The sequence below is a fragment of the Gekko japonicus genome, unplaced genomic scaffold (genome assembly GCF_001447785.1).
Source record: "Gekko japonicus isolate JY-2015 unplaced genomic scaffold, Gekko_japonicus_V1.1 scaffold284, whole genome shotgun sequence".
NCBI lineage: Eukaryota > Metazoa > Chordata > Lepidosauria > Squamata > Gekkonidae > Gekko > Gekko japonicus.
This window is the reverse complement of record NW_015172012.1, coordinates 4,616-20,346: the sequence shown is the minus strand read 5'-3', so window position 1 is coordinate 20,346 and position 15,731 is coordinate 4,616. Positions and strand designations below refer to the sequence as shown.

At 43.9% G+C, this 15,731-nt stretch overlaps 1 protein-coding gene across 2 annotated transcripts in view; it reads right to left on the bottom strand.

Moving 5' to 3' along the window:
- The window catches only part of PRKAA2 (protein kinase, AMP-activated, alpha 2 catalytic subunit), a 37,372-nt gene extending 27,894 nt beyond the window's left edge, over positions 1 to 9,478 (bottom strand). For both annotated transcript variants that reach the window (XR_001482753.1, XM_015420266.1), the window contains exons 1-2: positions 9,328 to 9,478; positions 1,526 to 1,667 (exon numbers count right to left, since the gene is read on the bottom strand). Coding sequence is in view for 1 of the 2 variants with exons in the window: in XM_015420266.1 (XP_015275752.1) it covers positions 1,526 to 1,667; positions 9,328 to 9,427 (242 nt within the window). In the remaining variant the exon portion in view is untranslated. The remainder of the gene's footprint in view (positions 1 to 1,525; positions 1,668 to 9,327) is intronic.
- Positions 9,479 to 15,731: the final 6,253 nt, after the last annotated feature.

Below are 15,731 nucleotides of genomic sequence, written 5' to 3'. Positions count from 1 at the left end.
GTATTATAAGCTACTGTGGAGGCAGGGCTGGCAGGATCACTAAGGCGTTACTGCTGGGGTGGGCTCCCTCATGGCTTTAAGCACCCTGCAACCGCTGCTGCATCTGACAGACAACCACCTGTTAGGTGTAGGAGGTGGGGAGAGTGTGTTGGAAGCCATCAGAGAGGCTGGGCCAGCAGCACCGCTAAGGTGATCCTGCTGGGGCAGCGTCTCTAATGGATTAAAGTATCCTGGTCCTGGTCCTACACCTGACAGACACCCGCCTGTCTGTTATTGGAGGGATTGTGTTTAAAGGCATCAGGGAGGCTGGGCCAGCAGCAGGGCTAAGGCAATCCTGCTGAGCAAACCTCCCCAGCGGCTGTAAGCATCCCACCTCCTCTCCTACACCTGACAGGCAGCTCCCTGTCCAATATAGGAGGGGGAGGGGGAGGAGTATTAGAAGCCACTGTGGAGGTGAGGCTGGAAGGATCACTAAGGCATTACTGCTGGGGCGGGCTCCCTCATGGGTTTAAGCACACTGCATCTGCTGCTGCACCTGACAGGCAGCCGCCTGTTAGGTGTAGGAGGTGGGGAGAGTGTGTTGGAAGCCATCAGAGAGGCTGGGCCAGCAGCTTTGCTTCACCTCACAGGCGGTTGGCCACTCCTGATTTCCTCAACTGTCATTCCTCAACTCTGCAGTCCTCTGTAACTGTTTTTTTTTTACCTCAGAACACTGAGCTCTGCAGCTGACCAATCAGAGAGTGGGGGGGGGGTGCAAGGAGGCAGCAGCCTGGGAACCGCATAGGAGTCAATGGGAGGAGCACATTTTACCCCTTTTGACCCATTTAGGGGTTGAATTTCTAAAAATACCTTCTTAGTGAGCATCTACGCCATGATAGAAGCACTCTCCCTGAATTTTGTGTTTCTAGGTCCAGGGGTGTGGTCTGGGTGTTGATTTTACAGTGAGATGTGAGTCCTCAAAGGGGAAGAAAAATGGGGTTAAAACACCCAAATAAACAAATAACACAGTTTCTTTCCTCACATGGATATGCCCATCATTACTGAAAGGAGCTCAGGGTGGCATACCTGACTGGGATTATCTCATTTTCCCTTCACAATGACCTGGCAAGGTTAAGTTAGGGCACTTGCAGCATAATCCTAAACAGTTATATATCCTTGGGCTTACCAACAATGTTAGAAATGTTTAACATTGCACCGCTAGCGTGCTTCATCCCACAATCCAAATCCACGTCCCTCCAGGTCCCACCCTCCAAAACACAAAAAACACACAGGAAGACCAGAAGAGCAACACCTTGTAACATTCCCTCAGACAAATTATATACCAAAACTGGCAGTTCTAAACCAACTGTATTCCAATACAGATCCTGTTTATTTTAATACAGAACAACAATATTATCCTTGAAACTATTAATTAGAGGCCTAGTAAAATACCAGGAATACAGAGATGAAATTAGCACATCTCATTTTATGCACTTTGCATGTGACACACAGCATAACCAGAGGGAATAGCAGCTGGAAGACTTACAGTTTGATAATATGGGGATGCCGGAAAAGTTTTAGGTTTTGGATTTCTCGTTTGATCTTCCCAACAACATCCAAACTGCGGATTTTTTGTCTGTTCAAAATTTTGACTGCCACTTTGTGTCCCGTAAGCTGGTGTTCTCCAACTAAATTTTTTAAAAAGCGGAATGTTAACTGAAAGAAATGTCAGTGCTCAAAGAAAAGTTATTCAGGTGGCTGAAATGTAATTTCCATGACTCTTATAATACACACAAAAAAATTCAGCTTTTCTGGCTCAAACCTAGCAGGGGCTTATATCATATATACATATGAAGAGCAGTCATGCATAGAATTATTACAAGGACACTACATATCATCACTGTATAGTGTTTTGCATGTATAAGGAGTCACTAAGACATGTGATCTCCACCTATTTCTATTGTTTGAATTAGAACACTTGCACCCAGGCACTAGCCCTTTCATATGCCACAGGATGTACATGTACATCCTGCATGTACGTGCATGCATCTGTTTGTAAGAAAAGCAAATGTGTGGTCACTTTATAGATAAACCAGGTCCCAGGGCCCGGATAAATGTGAGATTTCAATCATATGTTCAGCTGTGTATGCACTGCATGTAACATGAGAATTACTCAATGCACGTATAAAGAAAAATCAAGTATACATTGTACACAGATTGTACATGTGTCCACTGTAATATGTGAACAAGGATAGTGATGATATTTCATCAACAATCTGTAAACAAAACACTACATATTGTTTTAACTAGTTACCAGAGCAATACTTATTTATTTTATGCATTCATACCCTTCTTTCTTCCCAGTGGAGACCTAAAGAGGCGTACAATGTTCTCCTCTCTTCCTATGAGGTCGGCTAGGCTGAGAGTATCTGACCTGCCCAAGGTCCCCCAGTAAGCTTCTGTGGCTGAGTGTGAATTTGAACCCAAGTCTCCCAGATCTTAGTCCAACTCTCCAATCACTACACCAAGAAACAAGTGGGATCTTGAAATACTTCACAGTGACTGAAGGGAGTCAAAAGAAAACTCTTACAAGCTTCGTCTACCCTCACTTATTACCAACTAGCCTTTTCCAACAATGAGTTCCTCAGGAGCTGTATCCATTAAGATTGCCTCCTCAGAGACCCAGCAGGTGTCGCTGACTGGAGAGGATTTGCTTTCCTGGTAGCAGTGTATCTTTATTAGCTGCTTCTATGAATAATCACAGAACTGGGGACTGGCTCCTTCCCGGTGGGTAAACACAATGGGAGAAAAAAAGGGCTGAGGTCTGGAACTAGACTCAGGAGGCAGTATTCAGGGTACCTCAAGGAGGTTTCTTGGAAGTAGTGCAGGCACCCCAAAGAGACTGGGTCAAATCTGTCACTCCAGGAAACAATAATGCCTTCCTCCTCAAACCTGGACCCAAATTCCAAAACCCTTATCTCAGAGCCATCTCCAGTGCCTGAGGTCTCTCTCAGTTGACCTCTTCAGTCCTCTAGAAACACCTGGCAGCATAACTAAGTGAGGTGCCTTTATGAGCCAAAAGACAAAGAGACAAGTTCTGCAACCCTGCCTCCTTACAGGAGGGAGTACTTGTCCTCAGTCTGTCTTCAGGCTTTGATGTAACAACATTTCTGCTCTGTTGAATTCAGTTTTGGTAATTCCCCGCTTTAGATCTGTAGTTCCCTTGATTCTTGCATTGACTCTGTGGACTTCAACCCTGAACAGGACATGGATAGACCCAGGAGCTGCTTCCACAGTTGCAGTTCACCTGAGGTATCTTAACTGCCACCTTTTACCAGAGTCTGGTAAAACCCACTCCCCTGAGCTGGCCAGCAGTTTCCTCAACTGCCATTGGCTTCCTACAAGTCAGTTTCTATTTGAATACATTTATACATTTCCATTATCAGGAAATGGCCACAGCTAGCCTCAAGCACACAGTTGGTTCATACTGTCCATTTTACACAAAACATATCAATTCAGATATGTCTTTGCTTACGCTGTATACAACTGAGAAAGAAAAAACTAAATGCACTGAAGCAGAAGTCCTTGCTTATTTATTTAGCAGAACTTACTTTCAAATAAATATGCATAGCATTGCACATTTATCTTCTAAGGTTCATATTGAAAATGAAAGCCACCCAGATTCAGACATAAATTTAAATTGAGAGGGAGAGAGAGAAAGATCTTTTGGAAGAAATTATCCAGAATGTAATCCAAGATTTAGCAAAATTAAGTATTTTAAAACAGATCAGCATCAACACTCATAAGAACATAAGAGGCGCCAATGTTGGATCAGGCCAATGGCCCATCCAGTCCAACACTCTGTCACACAGTGGCCAAAAATACCAGGTGCCATCAGGAGGTCCAGCAGTGGAGCCAGGAGACTAGACGCCCTCCCACTGTTGCCCCCCCCCCAAGCACCAAGAATACAGAGCATCACTTGCCCCAGACAGAGTTCCTATCTACACCTTGTGGCTAATAGCCACTGATGGACCTCTGCTCCATATGTTTATCTAATTCCCTCTTAACAACTGATGTGTAAAAATTAAGAGTGGCTGTTTTCTTTGTAAGCAGAGATTTCAGAATTTGTTACAAAGGAAACTTTATGGGATTTTTGTCTTCATTTAGGAACAGCCTGCCTGTCTGATCTTCCTCCTAAAAATTACCTATCACCAGCTCCTTGTGCCTTACTTACTAGTGCCTGGTAATATTCCTTCTGACTCCCAGTCCACAAACATCTAGTGACTCTCAAGGAGAATGGGTTTCATTTTGGCATTTTTGGAACAATTGCTTTGCAAAATGCAGTTTGATTTAGGAAAAAAGCTGATCCCAGTGAACTCTGATCATAATTACATTACAGGCTGAAATAACTAGCTTTATAAAACTCACCAAGGCTTTCAACAAACACTGGAATGGCACTATGTTAAGAGTACGAGAATGTTTATGGGAGCCTAAATTAAGGTGAGGGAGCAGTAAGGTATTACATGTACAGAGTTTAACATTTCACTTCAAAGTCACTGGATTTTATAACAAGGTAGGATTGGAGACATGGCCCAACTACAGAAAGGGGCAGAGTGATGTTGCAGGAGCTGTGTAAAGGGTGAGCAAGTCACTATTATTAGCAGAGATAAGAGCCGCCTGAATTCCTTCCTCAATAAGAATGTTCTAAAAATAAAACCCTTCACCATGCTTGCAAAAGAAAACTTTCTGGCTTGCCCTTTTTATGTGCTTCTATACATTCAGAAAAGGCAACCAAATAGTTAAAAAACGTTCTGCTGTATAATTTACATGTGCAGCCCATAGATTAACTGACCTGAGGTTAAGTGAAAACCTATGCTTCTACATGTTAGAGGGACATGCACTACCTTGCAGCTGGAAAAGTTGTGATTTCACTTAAATTCCCTCTAGAAATGACAGTGCCCATGAAAACAGAAGGAGGCCTAAAGATTGAACATTTTTTCAGAGCCTAGAAACCCTCAACCCCAGGTTACCTGCTGCTGCCATCATACACAAACAGCCTAAACTTGAGGGTTACCACAACCTTAGGCCTTGTTAGATACGAGACTCGAGGCAGCAGGTGAACAGTGATAACAGCTTTATTGAACAGAAGTCAGAAGAACCAGAACGAGACAAACAACTGAGCAACAGGCTCCTTTTCAAACAGTCCGGGCTTGGCAAGCCATGCCCACATGTCAGATAACAAACAATCATGTTTCGTACATAAAGGCCAATCAGTTTGCTTCCCTCCAGAACTTCCCTTGTTCTGATAGGTCGGTTCAAGCTCAATACAAACATACATTCCATTCCATAAATAACAGGCCTATTTCTGCACATGCTTGAAGAGTCCGCCTCTGTAAAAATAGTGCTTTTTAAGCCCAGGATGTCCAGATGAAGAAGAAACTGCTCTACCTCTAATAACTGTAGTAGATGAAGATATCTTATGTATGGGCTTTTCTTACTCCTACAGCAAGATGAGCTATCCTTTTTCTGTATCTGGTCATCCTATTAATGTACTTCACAGGCTAGATTCTAAAAGGGCTCCTAAGATCCCCTCAGAATACATCTGCTTCCAGCAGTCTAGACTGCACTGCTTCTTCCCGTAAATATGGGTCTCAAGGCAATGGAATTTTGATACTTCAAGCTTGGTAGTTAGTGCTGTCAATTTTTTGACTGATTTGGGTTCCTCCCTGTATCTTTATCGGTCAGTTGGTGATGGTGCTTATCTCTACATTGTAAAAACCTGAACCAACCATTTCTTGCATTACAAAGACACATAAATAGGTCAGGCCTTTTTTCTGATCAGTTGGCAAACATACATTTCCTTAATAGATGGACACATCACACATGCCTGTTGCATGTGCACACTGAAGAAAAAAGGGACTGAGATATAGTGGGGAAAGCCCTTTGTTGAAGAAAGTAGACCGTTAGCTGCTGCGGCTGTGCCTGCCCATATCACACACTGTCAAAGAGCTGAGGCTGCAGCAACAGCTTATGTTTGTTTGTTTTTGCATCAGGGATATATACCCTACCATCCATTTTGCCAAGACACTGCAAGAAGCAATCAACAGTGTAATCCTAAGGACACTTTTCTGGGAGTGAGCCCCATTGAAGAGCCCAGAGTAGAATTCTAGGGCCCCTACCACACGGGGGGAAAAACACGGGCAAAGTGTGGCTTTTTAAAGCCGCACCGAAAGAGACATGCGGCGGCGGAATCACATAGATCCCCTAAGCCACCGCGCACTTCCTCCCCCGCACGCTCAGATGCCGGGGGGAAGCCACTGACAGGGAAGCGAGGCAGCCAAACTGTGCATGTGTGAGCATGCGCAGTTCGGCCGGGATTGCTACGAATGAAGAGCACGCCGGTGATCCCACTGCCGCGCTTGATGCGGCGTCCCAGGTAAGTCCTCCTCTGGGGGTGGTTCTTTTTTACAGCGCGTTATTGGCCTGAAGGGACGGATCGGGGACGGGTGTGAGCCGATTCCCAGATGTTGCGGTGTGCTCGCGCCCGTTTGCTGCGCCCCCGATCCATCCCTCTCCCAGGCCAAAATCTCCCGTGTGACCAGGGCCTAGGTAGACCTGTTTAGGATTGCTCTCTAGGTTGGGGAAGAGACCTACATGCGATAGTGACATAGTACATTCTTGACTTAATGGGAATAAAATGTTTGGTTAGTTCTTCAGCTTTCTCTCTTCTGTTGCCTACCGCTATCAGAAGGAGGCCTGATGCGATCACTTTACCTATCTGGCATCTCATTCTCCCAGACCAACAATATGAAAACAGCCTCAGCTTCTCACAGACACAGTTAGGAATGAAAGGAAGCCCAACTGGATGTTTTGCTATACTCTAAGCTCCTAAGGTTAATAGTGATGATTTGTGTTTTATTCTGTATTCACTTTGGAAAAAGTGCAGAAAAGGGCAACTCGAATGATAAAAGGGTTGGAACACTTTCCCTATGAGGAAAGGTTAAAGCGCTTAGGGCTCTTTAGCTTGGAGAAAAGACGACTGAGGGGTGACATGATTGAGGTTTACAAGATTATGCATGGGAAAGAGCAGATAGAGAAAGAGGTACTTTTCTCCCTTTCTTACAATACAAGAACTCGTGAGCACTCCATGAAATAGCTGAGCGGTCAGGTTAAAATGGATAAAAGGAAGTACTTCCCTTTTGAAGCCGTCCATGCTTTACCCAAAGAGTGATTAACCCATGGAATTCACTGCCACAGGAAGTGGTGGCGGCTACAAGCATGGACGGCTTCAAAAGGGAATTAGATAGGCATATGGAGCAGAGGTCCATCAGTGGCTATTAGCCACAAGGTATAGATAGGGGCTCTGGGGCAAGTGATGCTCTGTCTTCTTGGTGCTGGGGGGGGTCAACAGTGGGAGGGCTTCTAATGTTCTGGCCCCACTGGTGGACCTCCTGGTGGCACCTGGTATTTTTGGCCACTGTGTGACAGAGTGTTGGACTAGATGAGCCTTTGGCCTGATCCAACATTGGCGTCTCTTATGTTCTTATGTTCACTTATCTAGACCTTTTCCTTACCGCAAGCCAGGAGAAAAAAAAGAAAAAATCATCCTACCCCAACCAATAAAGCAAAACAAGGATATGAGTAAGCCACCTTCTCTTCATCTCTCTAACCATTTGTAGGTGGGTTTCTTAGTGCTGATATATTAATAATTAATAATAAACAGCCTGTTTTGCTTATCCATCATTTGCTTAGTGTAAGCAACAGAGATGCACAGATATAACAGTTTCACTCCCTTGGGAGCTGTTAAGACAGCTCGGATGTCCTGAGAGGTGGAGACCAGAGCATTGTTTGTTGTGTAGCATAGTAACCCAGGCCCCTGTTATGCTGGTGTCCATTGCCAAAAAGCTAGGCAGAGAAAGATGGGACTTCATAGACTAATTTAACATAATACAATGTCTAGAAACTATATTTTTAAAAATTAAATAGTATAAAGCATGTGCATTGAAACACATCTCTCTGAGCTCCTAGGTTCCCTTGGAAGAATCACCTGGGTAAAAGGTAATAAGGAAAAGATAATAAATAGTTCAACTGAATTTTGAAAGTTAGGGACTAGCTCTCTTCCTGCACTATAAAAAACATGATCAACCTGACAAGCAACCCACCCCCCATAATCAACCTGAAATACATTTTAGTTAGTCTGCCTAATCTGTATCTGTAGCACAAACAACAACAATCCTAAAAAAGATAAAACAAGACAATTAAGTGTTTCAAAAGCATGCTTGTTTGGTTGCCTGGAGATAATTCTTGCTCACATGTTGATTTACATGCCTGGGTACTTTTTAAAGTGCTAACAGAAAAGACAAAATATGAGGGGGCAGGCTTGGGTGGAGGAAAGAAACAAAACACTTTAAAAGAAATTCAATACACACTAGCCTTGTTGACATTTCCAAAGAACCACGGGAATTCTGCAACAGATTTCATCAATTTTTGGAGAAACAAAATGATCTACCCACCCCACCCCCCTCCCCAACACTGGAAATGTTTGACAGGCAATGACAACTTCCTGCATCTTCCCATCTGGGAACATGACTCCTCAGAATCATCATATGGATTTTGGTTGCTCTAAACGCCTATGACAGCTAATGAGATTAATGCAATGAGCAAGTTTATGCTCTGAGCTGCAAATGTCATTAAAATAAGACAGAATCCCAGCAGCATTTTAAGAAACAACAACCTATTCGAAAACACATGCTGGAATACATTTTGTGAGTCTTTAAGGTTCCACTGGACTCCTGTTTTACGTATTTTGCTGCCAAAGACTAACACATCAGATGCCATGAATGATGGAGAGAAAGTAGTTTTAGAGACTGAACAAAATTTACAATGTAAACCCCTTTTTCATGCACATATTATGCTAAGTGTGTGAACATGGATAACAGGTCATAGCATTTATTGATGTATTAGAACCACCTAGAAGCCCATCTTTCCTCTGAGCATCTCATGAGGAGTTCCACAGGTTGTGTAAGCAACGGACAGGGAACATCAGCAGCTTGCATGACCTGGGATGTAGATCTGAAGCCACTGCTGTTGTTTCCTAAACACTGTCACCTCTTTGCAAGTCTCTGGAGCATCCCCTTTGTCTCTCTGAACCTGGAAGGGGGGAGGGGGCGCTGCGGGATGCTCTGGAGGGTTCGATCGGAAGCGCCTCGTGTCTGCGCAAGGAGGGTCCGCTTGGCACCCACCGAGGACATTCGCACCCCCGCGGACGGCAGCCGGGCTCGGGATGATGAAGCCTACCCGTCTCTCCCCCTCCCCCGCAGCCCGCCCCTGCCCGGCCCCATACTCAGCTCTTGACTTTGCCGAAGGTGCCGACCCCCAGCGTGTCCCCGAGCACGTAGTGGCCGATCTTCACCCGCCCGTCGTGCTTCTGCGGCTGCTTCTCAGCCATCTTCGCGCCGCTTCACGTCGCCGCCGCCGCCGGCCGGGCCGGACCACAATGCAGCAGGGCCGGGAGGGAAGACGAGACGGGCGGCGACAAGACAGCGCGGGGCGAGCGGGCGGGCGGGCAGGTAAGGGGGTGGCGGGCCGAGGGCACAGCAGGGTAGCCTCCTCTTCTGCCTCCTCTTCCAGCGACGTGGAACCAGGTTAGGGGAAAGCACTCTGCACACGCTCAGGGACTCTCTTTTAATATCTCTAGCCCTCTCCTCTCCTCCCTTAGTATTGATTGAGATCAAGTTTAGAGGCTGAACCTGGACTCCGTTGTGGCTCTGACTTGGCTGTTGAACCGGATTTGCAGTTCTTTTTCACTCGGAATTTTGGACGTTTCTCACACGGTGCTTTTGGGGAGAGGTGAATATCAGATATTTCGATTTGGACCCATGCATGATGGCTTTTGGCTGGGGAAGGGTTGAGGGCTGCCCTTCAAGCAAAAATCTGGGGGCTTTTCATATATGATGGATTTGATTTTGAACACTCATTGTCCAGGAAAAGTATTAGTGACATCCAACAGTATTTTCAGGATTTTTTGTTTGAATGTAAATAATTTTGGCAACAGTTAGTATGCTATAATGTGTTTAATGATAATACTTTATTAAAGATTTGTAATTTTTAAAAATAATATTAAAGGTTAAATAATATTTTAAAGAATTTTTTGGGTGGGAGATGGCAGTCACTGCATTCCAGCATTCTTCTCCTGCACTAAAAGACAACAGAGCATTAGACTTAGCATGAGGGTTTCTTCTCATGGAACAGAAGACATTCTGTCTCTCTTGTCTTGATTGGTCCTGTGGAATTCAGAAGTGCTGAGTTTAATCCAATGATTAACTTCTGCTAAGAGAAGGGAGCATTCGATGGAGAAGACACTGATGCTGGGAAATATTGAAGGTAAAAGAAGAAAGGGACGGCAAAGGTTAGGCAGTGGTATTGATGCAATGAACATGAAATTAAGCAAACTCTGGAGGACGGTGGAAGACAGGAGGACCTGGCGTGATGTGGTCCATGGGGTTGTGAAGAGTTGGAATCAACTGTGCGACTGAACAACAACAAAAAGGGGGGTTTCTACATTTTTTTCATTGGTTCTGGCCCCACACAGCTTTGGGTTATCCCCTGATTTCCACATGCATTTTTGTACTTTTTAGCTTTCACTTTCAGTTCCCCCCCACACACACACACACATTTTTCCCCATTTCATTTTTCCAGATCTTTTTCTGGAAGCAAATTTTGAGTCATCTTTTTTGTGTGTGTGTGCATACGGTTTCTATTGGTTTTCTGTGTCCCTCATTCCCACACAGCATTTCATGATTGGACACCCTTCCTGGTTGGGGCAGAATACAGCTTGGTGTCACTGGGTGCTAAGGTATCCAGTCCTGTATTTTCCTGTTATTGCAATAAACAGATTTTTATCCGACTCGCTGGACTCTGTGTGTTCCTCATCCAACCACGGGAGCACACGGGGCACAGATTTGTGCATCATCATCATCAAGCTACTCCCTCTTTCTTTTAAACATGAAAGGCAGTAAAATATCAATATATCAATATACCATTGTGATGATAGATTTAGGGGAATTCTCTGAATTCCTAGCTTTCAATTTTTTTTGGAAAAAGTAAGTCTCTAGGTGCCACCTTCGTGGAGATATAAGGGAAAAGGCATATGTCTGTGAAGAAAGGGCATAGAAACTTACTTTAAAAAAATGAAAGCTGGGAATGCAGAGGGCCTGCTTGACATACCATTACAGCAGTGTATAGATATATCAATACTTTAGTGCCTTTTTTTGGCAAAGACAGGTGATATTGATATATTGATGTAAGCGTACACAAAAAAATTAAAGGGGTATTGTGGTGCCACCAACGATGACAGCATCCTCCTTTGAAAATCCCAATTATTTAGGGCATGTGCAGAAGAAAATAAACTGACTCCACAACTGTAAAAATTCAGATGGGGGCAGATGTGCTAAAGAACTGTGCCCAGACAGTCCAGTGGTTGTGGATTGACTGCCAAGAAAATCAAGAGTAAGTCAAGCATGTGGAAAAGCCTTAAGTGGGCAGCTTTACTTTGCTGGAAGGAGCCTTTCTCCATCAAAGGAAGACCCTTTACTTAGCAGAGGGGAGTTGTTTGATCCAACCCCTGGGTCTTTCTACAGTGCTTGCTGTGGTCCAGATCATGCTTAGTCACAGTCTGCACAAGCACTCTTTTTATTTTATTTATTTAGTAGTTGGATTTTTATCCCACCCTTCCCTGCAAGCAGGGCTCAGGGTGGCTCACAATGACTAAAAGTACAAATAAAACAAAAAATAGATAAAACCCTCTACAGTTATACAATGAGTAATCAAATCCAGATGGCCCATAAACATAATGCTCCTATGGTTGTATAAAATATGCCCAGAATTGAACAATAGGAAGTGGGCAATCACACCCCCCCCCAGTCACTGAACATACCAGGTCAGGGGTTGAGCAGGGGAGGCCAGGATAATGAGACACCCATTGCCTCAACCGAAGGACTGGTGGGACATCTCTGTTTTACAGGCCCTGTACACAATACTTTTCAAAGGGAGACACTGCATGCATAACTATTTGATGTATTTCTTTCTCACTCTCACTCTAAGCATCTCCTGATGCTGTCATCCTCTATTTTATTCTGATGACAATCCTTTGAGATGGGTTAGGCTGACAGAATAACTAGCCCATTCAGAAAGTTTCACAACAAGCAGGAATTTGAAGGTGGAGCTCCCGAACTCTAACCACTGCACTGCAGTTGATTTGAACCTGGTGGGGTGGTGGCAGCGATATTATTCCTTAATATGCCCCAACTTTAAAGGTACATGCTTTCTCATATTTTCTTCATTTCAAAATTAACACAACAATTTTTTTTAATTGATGGTACATTTTTATCACAAAGTTAAACTGATTTAATTCTTCTCTCAGGGAACTGTGGGAAATGTAATTCTGTAAGAAAGACTCAGATCTCTTAATGGAGAAATCAGTATGCTCACCTACTACAATTTCAGGGGAGGAAGGGCAACACAGTTAAATTGGTGTTAAACCAATATAAGTTTGTATAGGAGACTGGCCCCTGAAATATAGGAAGTCGTGTACAGAATCCAGTACTTTACATGTTTCAGAAATAAATTATTATTAAATGGATAATATTTTACCTATCTATATTAGTCACATGTGGCTCCCGTCTGTGGATAGCTAAATCTGCAGCTCAGGGCCACACAGAAGCTAAGCAGATTTTTCAGCGAACTTGGGGCACTCCCCAGGTTTGAAGAAAAATCTGATTTTTAAAAACAAAATACATGGGGGGGGTTAAATCCCCCCCCAATAAAGTACTGGGGGTCTGATGGTGGTTATGCAACCCGGGACTCTGTGCTGGGCTCAGTGGTGGCAGCACAGCCTGGGAGCTGTGCTGGGCATGCCACCATCCATGCATCTCAGAATATGCACAGAGCATGCTGGCGCAGCCCAGGAGCTGCACTGGGCATGGTGCCAGTGGTAGAGCAGACCTGAAGTTGCACTGGGCCCGCAGGCTGTGGGGGAACAGGCCTGGGAGTTGCACTGAGTGCAGGTCTAGCAAGAAAGTGTGGGGGGTGAGGGAATCCCCCCCTCAAGGCCTACACTTGTTCAAAACTATTTTATTGATTTTGTTATGATAAATTCAGTTTTGTCACTTGTAAGCTCATTTCCAACAGACTAGTTCTTATTTTGTTAGTTGGAGCTTCTTCACTTTGCCCCAACACAGTTGTGACACTGTTTTCTGTATTTATTTTAATAAATGCTTAAGAATGTAATTTCTCTCTCCTGGCTCCTTTTAAGTATGATTCTCTCAAACCCTGTCCACATCAGTAGTAAATGAAAAAAGTTCACCCTTAGTCAACGGGGTGAAAAAGGATTTATGAATCAAATAAAAATAACATGTATTCCTGCTGGAAAGACACATTCTCTCCTTTCCTGCTTTTGCTTAATAAAAGCACCTTTTTGTGGCAGAATGCCAGCAAGTTTATGAATAGGGCTCTTACTTTCCTCTTCTACTAGGAACTGCTCTGAAATATTAATTAAAATAAAAGCTCTACATTAGGCACTCAAATATGTGCTATTTTTAGTAAAGACGTTTTTGCAATGGGACTGTTGCCTTAAATGCATATGAGGAAACCCATGTGTAAGTTTTAAAAATTCTAATTACCTGTAGTGTCTCTTTAGACCCAATATATACTGTTCTTGTTGCAGCTGATATCAACAGTATTAGTTACCTGTTTAAATCTTCAGTGCATATTTCACAGATTATGCTATTAGGGTAAGAACCAGCAAATAAATTTGTCAGTCTGGCAATTCACAACTATGTTTATACTGAGAGTCAGTGTGCTCATTTGCTTAGGCAAAAATACCAAGAAAGAACAGTTCTTTGTAAAACCCTAATCTCTATATAGGATTTGAAACAGCTTTCTTCATTGAGTGGGTTGGATCCAAAGATGGAGCCTTCCTTCCACATAAGGAAGCTTCCATCAGTGCAAGGAGGCTTCTGTCAGCAAATGGTCAAACACAACTTTCGGATCTAACTGAATGTGTTAAATCTTTTGGTTGTGCCGAACAACAGTCAGATCCAAGAAATTACACTTGTCTAGAGTGAGCTATAGGGACGGGTACGAATCAGCTCACAAACTAAAGTTCATGAGTTCGCAAACTGATGTTTGTGGCAGGTCAACCAGCATGAACTTTCCACAGACTTTCAAGTGGTTCATGAATGGATACATTTCCAAACAAACTGTCTCTGCTTGAACAAAATGTTTACCAAATTTCAAAGCAACTTCAAAGAAATGAGGGGGCGAAAGTCTCCAGCCTTGGAACCACCAACATGTTCCCTGTGCATTTGATGTGTGTAGCTTGCATTTTTGAACCTGCGCCTGACATTTCCTGTAAAAGCACTTTCCTGGAAGCATCTTCTTTGGGGGGCATTAACTTGGACCCCCAAAGTCTAATCTGCACATAACATGGAGGGCGTGTTGAGGAGCATCATGGAGAGGTCCCCTGTGTCAATCACGTTGGGGGTGTGGCCCCAATCGTCAGAGGGAAAACTCTATGGTTTTCCCTCCGACGATCGGGGCCACGCCCTCAACGTGAGCGATGTAGCGCATCACTTCCTGTGACGTGCTGGCGCACGCATCGGTGGAGAGCTCCCGGAGCCCTGCGAGGCTCCCCCGCCAGTAAGAGAAATCAACTTGGCAACCCTACTTGCGGGTTTGGTGTTTCTAGCACACTAGGGGGGCATTCTAACACATCACGAACCTCACAAACGGAACTAGTTTAGCAGCTAAAAGTTCGTGATAGTTTATGGTTCATGAACCGGGTATGCTATGAACCAAACAGCATCTTCCTGGTTCATGCCCATCTCTTGTGAGGAACATTCATCCATCTTGTATCGTGTTCAGTATTCTTGATTAGTTCTGAAATGACATAATTGCATGTCTTTTTGTTGTTGTTGTTGTTCAAAAAGTGTTATAGGATTTAAAGTTAAACGACACATCACAGATAGTACAACACTGGTTTAAAAAAGCAAATAAAGGGAATCCAGTGTAGCATTTATCAACTTGGCAACCCTACTTGCGGGTTTGGTGTTTCTAGCACACTAGGGGGGCATTCTAACACATCACGAACCTCACAAACGGAACTAGTTTAGCAGCTAAAAGTTCGTGATAGTTTATGGTTCATGAACCGGGTATGCCATGAACCAAACAGCATCTTCCTGGTTCATGCCCATCTCTTGTGAGGAACATTCATCCATCTTGTATCGTGTTCAGTATTCTTGATTAGTTCTGAAATGACATAATTGCATGTCTTTTTGTTGTTGTTAAGTTAAATGACACATCACAGATAGTACATTGCTGGTTTAAAATTGCAAATAAAGGGAATCCAGTGTAGCATTTGAAAGGAACATGTGATATCAAATGAAAATCACCCTGACAACAAAAATAAAGGCCTTTTGGTGTTGTGACAAAAAATATTCCAACAGGTAGGAATTTGTCTGGGTTTTGAGAAAACCTCCCCCCCCCACACACACACATACACTGAGCACATGAAACTGCCTTATACTTAATCAGAGCGTTCCTACGTCACTTCCGGGTGCGTGCATTCACCTGACGCGGGCCGGGAGCCCGCTGCTCCCGGCCAAGACTGATTTGGCAACCCTATTCTGCATGCCAAGCGGATGCTCTGCCACTGAGCCACAGCCCCCTCTGTGAAGGTGGCTTGACCATCACTG